Source organism: Acanthisitta chloris, unplaced genomic scaffold (genome assembly GCF_000695815.1).
Source record: "Acanthisitta chloris isolate BGI_N310 unplaced genomic scaffold, ASM69581v1 scaffold1945, whole genome shotgun sequence".
NCBI lineage: Eukaryota > Metazoa > Chordata > Aves > Passeriformes > Acanthisittidae > Acanthisitta > Acanthisitta chloris.
The window spans coordinates 48,359-57,593 of record NW_008674081.1 but is presented as its reverse complement, the minus strand read 5'-3'; the positions used below and the strand labels follow the sequence as shown (position 1 = coordinate 57,593).

General features: G+C 39.3%; 1 protein-coding gene across 1 annotated transcript in view; it reads right to left on the bottom strand.

The window, feature by feature from the left end:
- The window catches only part of SYNJ2 (synaptojanin 2), a 58,867-nt gene that overhangs the window by 11,693 nt on the left and 37,939 nt on the right, over window positions 1–9,235 (bottom strand). The window contains exons 14-18 of the mRNA XM_009075174.1: window positions 6,786–6,978; window positions 4,945–5,103; window positions 4,662–4,818; window positions 2,581–2,698; window positions 578–796 (exon numbers count right to left, since the gene is read on the bottom strand). Coding sequence (XP_009073422.1) covers window positions 578–796; window positions 2,581–2,698; window positions 4,662–4,818; window positions 4,945–5,103; window positions 6,786–6,978 — 846 coding nt within the window. The remainder of the gene's footprint in view (window positions 1–577; window positions 797–2,580; window positions 2,699–4,661; window positions 4,819–4,944; window positions 5,104–6,785; window positions 6,979–9,235) is intronic.

Sequence of the window (9,235 nt, the reverse complement as noted above, 5' to 3'; positions counted from 1 at the left end):
AGTGCTAGAAGAGAACAGACCTCCTCAGAGGAAGTAAAGCAGGGCCTGAGGACCCACCAGAAGCAGCAATGCATGGAAGTGAGGCCTGAATATAAAGGTGATAATTACATCAAAGCCTCTGCTTTATGGTCCTGTACTGAAAAAAATTCTCTTCCGCTCAGCCAAGAGAGCTGTTAGACTATTTCTTTAACAGGCTGTCGAGAAGTAAATATATTAAAAACACTGTTACTCAATTTCTAATGAAGAATTCAACATAGAATCATAGAATCAGCCAGGTTGGAAAAGACCTCAAAGATCATTGAGTCCAACCCTACCGTCGTTACTAGACCATGGCACTAAGTGCCACATCCAGTCTCACCTTGAAAACCTCTGGGGATGGTGAATCCACCACCTCCCCTGGCGGCCCATTCTAATGCCTGATCACTCTGTCCATTAAAAAATCTACCTAAACCTCCCGTGGCAGTAAAGGAATTCAACATGCTACCTTTCAATACAAAGTTAACACTGTCAGGATGAGAGGGATTTTCTAGACTGTGTTTTTTAACAGATGACATGCCATTTCAGACCCCAGACTTACCTGACCAGAACAACAGTGCCATAATCCTCGAACATTTGCATAAGCTCTGTACGCAAGTCCTCAGGAAATTCATTTTTCTCTTCAGGTGTTGGTGACAGCAGATTTACCACTACTGTGGCATCCAGTGGTCCCTGGAAAGATGACACTTCCCGGAAAACACTCTCACGGGCAGCTTCGTTAACTTCCTGGACCTCCACTTCTACAATAGCTAACACTGGCCTACATGAAACAAAGGAGAGAAATGCTTATTTAAAAATAGGAAATGCTTATATAAAATTAAAATCTATGTCAATCAGTAGGACAGGTAAGCTTAATTTTTCCTGCAGTGGTCAAGATCATGCCTTGAGCACTAGTAATTATATTTTCCAGTCCTGCATTAGCTGAACGTAACAGTGAGGATACACCATAAATGAATTTAAATAATAATAGTGTGTAGCACTTCCGGCAAACCTGCAATCTGAAAATACCAGGATACTTCATTCATTATCAAACAGCTGTGTCCCTAAACCTCTATAGATCAGGATGGAAATATATTATTTTCTGTTAGACAAGGCCACATAAAGATGTTTTCTTCCAAAAAGCAAGGACAAGATACTCTAAGTGTATAATGTTGCTATGTAGCAAACACATGACAATCCATCACATTATCAGCAGCCAAAGCTGCAAACTTGCTCCTTCAGCCATTTCTTACAAAATCACATCTGTGCTGTTAGATCTGAGTAAGATTGAGAGAGCTGTCTGAAAGAGTAAAACTCATCTCAGTGGATGCGATCCACATTCTCAGATTTCCACCTTCACATACACACAGAGCAGTGACTGGGATGGCTGCTCTTACACAGAAATTGCCTCCTACTTGCAATAAACCTCGGTCTTGAATACATATTACCAGAACACATGAAAGCAACAACAGCAGAGCTAGAAAGGGATAGTAAAGGGGGAAAACATATAGGAAGCACAAACTATTTCTATCAGCACTGTGAATCATAATGCATTTCCATATGTCACAAAGATATAGCCATGCCCTTTTTGTAGCACAAACCTCGGGAAAGCAAACCTGCTGACTGTAATTAAAAAGCAGTTTTTGCAGTCAAGTTTGCTGAAATAGAAAGCCATGTATAACAGCCATGTTTCACAGATTGCATCCTCAGGGTCCTATATAATGAGTGCAGCAGCTCCACTGTGCTTTGTGGAACACAGCAGTGTCAAAGCCTTGACACAGAGAAATTGATTGCAAGAGGCATGTTCTTCCACTGCTGGAGGAATACAGAACAGCCCTCGCATGCAGGAGCACCACGAGAAGCACAGGGACAGCTCCAGGGGGTCATTGAGTGCTGCTAGGAGGAACAATATTGTAGCATTTCCACAAGACATACAAGGGGTGAGACTAAGATTATTCTGAATGCAAGGCAGCATTCAAAGCATATCTATTACAGGATTTGTTTCTGAGAAGTGGAGAAGAAGTTTAACAAAGAAAGGTCATTCATATCCCTAAAGAGAAGTTAATGATATGGACCAACCAGAAGCACTGCTCTTTGATTTTTCTTTCTTCTTCCATCACCCTTTTTACAGGAGGCACAGAAGCCCCACACTTGACTGCGGTGAGACAGTCAAACCTGGCCATACATGGCCTGGCCTTCAGGCCACAAAATCCCAACCTCCTCTCCTGCATCATGCTGAGTGGAAGTCTATCAGAGCAGCTTCACTTGGTATCAGAGCTTTCCAAAACCAAGCAACAGAAAGCCCTGTTTCTACACCTGTTCCTGCAATTTACCCAACCCTTACTGAGATCACAGTGCAGAAAAAAACCCACGACTATAGATACTTGCCAACCTTGTACAAACCCCACGATGAGGGGAAAAAGCCCCACCAAACAGACACTGAACACAGAGTAAGGGTGTAACTCCTATTACAATCAGACTTGATCACTCACTCTGAAAGTGTAATTCAGTATGACACATTCTAACTTGGTGACCTTTCCCCTGATTGTTTGAGTAGGACTTTACCTGTGGTCAGATGCTTGCAGCTCTGCTCTCCCATAGTACATCAAGGCTCCAGGGGTCCAGGTGTGCTTGACTTTAGTATCAGCACTCAGATCACTGTCTAGAAGATTGATCTCTCCAGCTATGCAGCACAAAACATGATTTAAAACTCATTCAAAGCTAGTTTTACTGACAGTTAAACACTATTTTATTAGGATGCACTTCACAGACCCTAGTAGTGGGAGGTGGGTTTTTTTTTTGTTCTTGTATATACCATTCGAAGAGGAGCTTATATCCTAAAAGATTTACAACTTAGGGACTATAAAAAAAAAATAAAATCACAGAAAGGACTGTGAGTGCAACCAAGACAGCTGATCACTAGAATGAGACACCTGCAAAATGGTTAACTTGAATGTCACACAATTAATTACCTATACAACCTGGATTGACAGAGTCATATTAGTATTTTACCTCCTGTCCCATTACTGAGTACAGAAGCAGACACTGTACTTGGAAATTACATTGCAAATTTGATTAATACACAGGAAAGGTGAAATAATACATAAGACAAGGGTGAAACCAAGCCCATGCAAATCCAACCTTCAAATACTTCTGCAACACATTAAGGTGATAGAAAGTGCTCCAGAAATTATGCCAGAGCGAGGTATTATATTGTTGTTAATAACAGGAAAGTTTTTATGCCACTTTTGGGGCAATTGGATAAATTTATCTCTTTTCTGAGGAGCTGAAAATGAGTTAATATGGAATAAGGCATTTCTGCCTAATCACTCACACTGGGGCTACACTTTCTTCTCAGAAGGTGAATAGTTCTTTAACTACAATAAGAAGCAACACAAAACAATTAATGCTAAGAGGCAAAAGAGCCTTGCCCCCAGCATTAAAGGACAGGAACTCTGGAAGTGAACTAAGAGAAGCTTTTCAGGGCTGGGAAGGTGGGTGAACAGACAAGGAAGGGATCAGTTATATACCCATGTGAGCTCACTGTGGGAGGCCTACAAGCTCTAAAAAATACCCTGTCTTGGCTCTTGCAGATCAGCTAGTTAGGTCCTACATTCTGCATGTACTCCAGCTACTAAAGTCCTCCAGGGGCAAGTCTTGCCATGCAAAATAAGGAATATGTATTGAAAATGCTGAAGGTGTGTTCTTTCTCCTAAAATGAAAACAGCCAGCACAAAAGGCCTGTTTAAATTTCCTTATTATGCCCCATACAGTTTTTCTTTCCCAGATTGCATCTCTATCAATGGTTTAAACTTCCCATTTGACTTTAAATTTTCATTCCTTAAATGAGAGCAACTGACATTGTACCATGCTGACATATACTCTCTGATTTGCCCTAGTTTTGCTTTGTAGTTTTTGCACTTAACATAGTTATGATATGACTTAGATTCCAAAGAGAAGTTCCCAGGCATGTGAAAAATCACATCTGCAGGCACAGAACATTCCTTCTCCATTGATAACACTTTTAATATGAATTTGTTCAGATTTTAGAAACATTGGGAGATAGATGTTCCTGCAGACTGAGAGCACGGTTATGAAAACTGTCCCTGGATATGCAAAGAAATATTTATTATTTTGTGACTGTAACTTTGAATAAGAAATGAAAACAGTCTCTGTTGTGCTGGCCACTCATGATCTCAAAGTACTTTATAAGCACCAATTAGTGAAATCTCCCCCAATTCCATAAACCAGCAGAAATATTCCTAAGAATTACCAGGGCAGAGGAAATTACAGAAAACTGCCCATCCATATACTGAGGACAGCAGTTATAACAATCTAGCCATTACAGCAAAGGAACTTTACATGGACTAATGATTCTGTTGAAAAAAACCACAGAATAATTTCTATATTGCTACAGCTGGATTGTTTGCAGTTCCTCAGTGAGCTCCCAGCACCTTTTCAATCTGTAGCATGAAGCCTTTGTTCACACACTCAAGAAGGAAGAGCTTTATCTCTGCAAGTAAATCCAGTGAAGCTGAAATAACATCTGCTTCAATAAAGCACCATTCACTAGATTAAAAACCCTTAAGTTCTGGATGAACTCTAAAACAACCTTCAGATAAAGAAGGATGAAAGATTCAATGCACCTGTTTTTTCAAACGGCAGTTTCTTTCTCCACCAAAGCACTCTGTCAGTCCATGCTGGGGTTCTGCACTTATCACTTGTATCATAAGCCTCTGAGCCAACGTCATATTTATATGTTGGTCCAAAATTAATAGTCCCTTCATGGAAGTCTTTAAAAATCTATTAAAAGAAATAACATCTCTTTTATTAAGTTACAGATGAAGTAGGTCTGAAAATGCAACTTCTTCATTCTCTCAAAGAACAAGACCAAGCCAACATTCAATAGAATGAAACACACTGCCTTACTTTTCCAATGGATTTTTGCTGCTGTAGTTGATCAAATTCCAAAAGTGTCTTCCAATCTTGACGTTTGAGAAAATAAAAGACTTCCTCATATGTTAGGTCAATGCGATAGTTAAAATCACCACACCAGAAGACATAGTCATGCGAGAACATGCTCTGCCCCTAGTTTTGAGGTACAGAATACTGTTAATGTTAAATCACATTCACGAAAACACCTTTAAAATGCACTGAAATGTACAACTCAGACTCTGAATTACTAAATACTGGACCTACTTGTCATATTCTATTTGTTAAAATCCATCTTGTGCTAAAATAGAATGGTTCCTTCACTGTCTTTGGCATCCTGCTGAGCTGAATTATGTAAACAAGAGTGTCAGACTCCAACCTTTCTTTCCTGAAGGTATGTCTAAGCTGGAACCCAGCTTTATATTCATAATTTGGCTGCCATGAATATTCAAAATATATGTTTGTTTCCCTAACACCTTTCACATGAATATATTTACATATTCTAAATATAACACAAAATATGCTTCTGGTACCAAGGCACATTCAGCAACAAAACTCCTGAGTAAGAAAAAGTTCCAAATTTGATCTTATGTGCATGTCACAATTTTGTAAATGTTTTGAACTAAAACGACAATGAAAATTTATTCCAGTTCTAAATTTAGCACCCTATCCTCTAACCAGTCTCCCCCCGGCCCCGTTAAGGTATAAATCTCTAAACAGACCCGTTGCAGAGCTGTGGCTGTCGCAGCACTAGAGGGCACTCTTTATATGTGTTATATACACAAGGTACGTTTAGCTATTGGAAATGTGAAGGGCATCAAATAGTTAATGAGGTATTAGAAGGAAAAACTACCATAAGCACAACTTTATGGCCATTTGGAACAGATATTCTATGCAGGATGTCCAGTCTGTCAGTATTAGCTCCTACATAAAACAACTGATTGATACGCTACATGTGCCAAGTCTTAAACCTTGCAAACAACAAGAAGTTAAAATTTTATGCTTTTTTTTGCTGACTAACCAGAATACGCAAACTGGTCCATTCTCTCCCTGGCTTAGGACCTCTCTGGAGAGGTCCAAGAAAGAATGTATTGTGGAAATCAAAGTAATCAACATGAAGGGAAGTAAAGGAGCACTGCTACCAAATCCCATGGGTTATCTACTGGCCTGAGGATACAAACTGGAATTAAAACACTAGAGTGATTGATTTTGATTTGACACAATTTAGGGAAAAAGTTATTCATACAGACCAATAGTGCCTACTTGTCACACCCTGAGAAAAGCCAGTAGTTCCTTGACAGTGACACATTCACGAGGACAAAATGAAGAAAACAGAAAGTACCATGTCAGTAATCAAGAACTGGATATACCCAATCAGGAGCAGGGAAAGCACTGCTGCACTGAATGGCATGGATGGTCTTTCAGGAATTCTCACTAACTAGTGCCAGCAAGAGCTATCAGTGTCATGCTCTCCAGCTCTAACAGCAGTCACCTAGATTTTATCCATGATTTGTCAGTTAAGTTGCACCATTCTCAAAGACTGACTTGAAAATGGTGCAAAGCAGAGGACATTTCAAGCACTGTAGCACCTGTTTTTGAAAGGTGTAGTACTTTTGTAAAGCAAGTGCTGTATTGGGTGGTATCTAGTCTCCTGTGGAACATGCCTCCTTATTTTTTTTAACATTTTCTTTATCATTTTCTTTTATGCCCATTCTCCAAGCCACTGAGATGACTTCTTTAATGAGCTGCCATCAAAGACAGCCTGAGACCAGCTTTCATAATGTAAACATACTACCTTTATCTCCAATGCTTTTAGCACACACACATCTAACACTTACCATTGGGAAGCTAAGCTTCTGTGTGATTTCTTTATAATCTTCATTCCTCTCTTTCACCTGAGTCTGTCCAGCAGTTAAGTGACTGCATATAAAGCAGAAACTGGTACTATAGAACTGAAAACGAATGCTCACAGCCCCTTTATTTCCAGCTTTTCCTCCCATTCCTGTCTTCACGGTGTCTATTGCTACATCCCTGTATTTTAAAAAATATAAATAAATAAGAGAACAAAGTAAAGGGCTGCAGGGACAAACACTCAATCAACTTTTACTGCAACATAAAGGAAAATTCAGTTTACAATGCCAGGGCTTCTCCCCTCTAGAAAACTTGCTGCTTTTAGGCACATCTTTTCGTTTCTTTATGATGTTCATGTACTTATGTTTCAAATTCAGTATAATACAACAGTACAAAAATAAAACTATTTGAAAACATTTTCCTCTTCTTGTTGTCCCTTCCAAATAGACCAGCAAGACCTTATTTCTGAAATGCTGGGAATTTCTACAGAATACACTTTTCAAGTTTACCTCTACCATAATCCTTAAAATAATGACAATAACTAAATTTAGTATTATGTTTCCTTTTACTTTTGAACATATGGGAATCTGCTTTTCAGTCAGTTAACAATTTAATTAGTGTTCATATGTGTTGAAACCAAACTTCGCAGTTTGTGATGGATTTTTCAGTCAATTAAAGAGCAACAGATCATAACCCATAATTCATTATATCAGATGTGATAAAATTAGTGATTATTGGACACAACTACTTATACCTAACTCCTAAACTGAGTTCTGTACTGACGACAAATTGCTTAAGGCCCTCATGTTGTTAATTACTTAGTATTGTCATGATTAGCATACACTTCACTATAGAAAGTTGACTTGGTAAACAGGCCACCTGCTCTCAGGATAATTTCTCCCAGACAGCCAGACTCTCCAAGAACAAAGCATGGCTGTCTGATCAGATAAGTAAATGATGAGATCATTGTTTCAACCCACCCCAGCACTATGCATGTCCTTCCCAGTGAGAAAATACTATTTTCCAGAGAGAAGTCAACCATTTCTGGACTAGAATATTACTGGTTTTAAGAAGGGACATGCAGAAAACCCAGTAAGTCTTATTTGAGTTATTCTGAGAAACTGATCACCTAAATTATACAAGATGTTACAGGTCTTCTTTCCCCATCCCCTTCATTTTCTTCTCTCTTCCTCACCAATCTTTTGCATCTTTTTCCTTCCTCTTTATTTTCCTATCTTTTCCTGATAGCAAGACACCACCAGAAGACACCCTCAGGAAGGCAAAGAAGGACCATGGAAGTTTTCTATAAAACAATGCATTTTAAGTACTCCAGAAGAAGCATGTGTGTTCAGTTTTTTCAGTCTAAAGAGTTCTCCCTTCCTGCTGCCTGCCTACCCAACTCCTGACTACTACTCAACTGATTTGCATTAATTGCTGAGACAGGTCACTGCAATTCAACTGCTTCTATTTCATCAATCCTTTCACTGATGTATAAACCTCAGCTATGGTCTCATTTTCTTTCTCTGTTCTCTATCTTATGTCTCAATCTCTTCAACCCCTGTAAGCACAGAAACCTTTTTTTGCACTTCTGATCATTTTTGGTTTCCTTTTCTAGACATGGGAAAAACTACGCAAGCATACAGGTTAGGTTTGATTACACTCACGTAGCATCACATTAGCACTAAAATCAAACCCTTCCCTTTTTCTCTTGAGTTTCAAACGGCTACATCAAATTTCTAGCAGCTTGACACCTGCAACAGAGCCACTGTACTGTTCTGCTTCTGATTCCCATTTAAACCATGCACTTCCTACTGGATTACTCAAAATTTTTATAAACCAAACGAAAAGTCAAAAACTGACAGAAACACTTCTCCTCTGAACAGCTTTGTACCAGCAAAAATATGTGATTTTTAAAAATTATGTGGAAAAACGTTTACTGAGAAGGTGGCAATGCAAGTCCACCAGGATCACCCTGGATTACACTACTCTGCCAGGCCTAGGGCACTTGATGTTGCACTGGTTCTGTGCTGATCTCTAAGTAGACATGAAATCAGAGGGAAGAAAGAGGCAGCTTTTGGTATTTTAATCACAAAATGCAGTGGCCAATCAGTACCCCTAATATGTGGTAAAGAGCACTGTTTGGATCACTCTGGGCTTTAAGGTCAGACATACGCACAAAGATAGTTTTGTCTAATTACTCATTTCCTAACTATTTACACTTAGCCCGCATAATTCTTGCCCATGGCAAAGGCATTTTAAGGCAGATATCCCTGTGGTTTGGTAATCTTCCAGGAGGAGATCTTCCAGGAACATCTGTGCTAGTAAGCTGAGGAGACACAGCTATGCACCCTCCTGACTAGGCACATAGCTCTAGTTCTCGTGACATCTGGGAGAGACAAACACTTAATAGGTTCTCTTAGTTCTCAATTCTATAAAA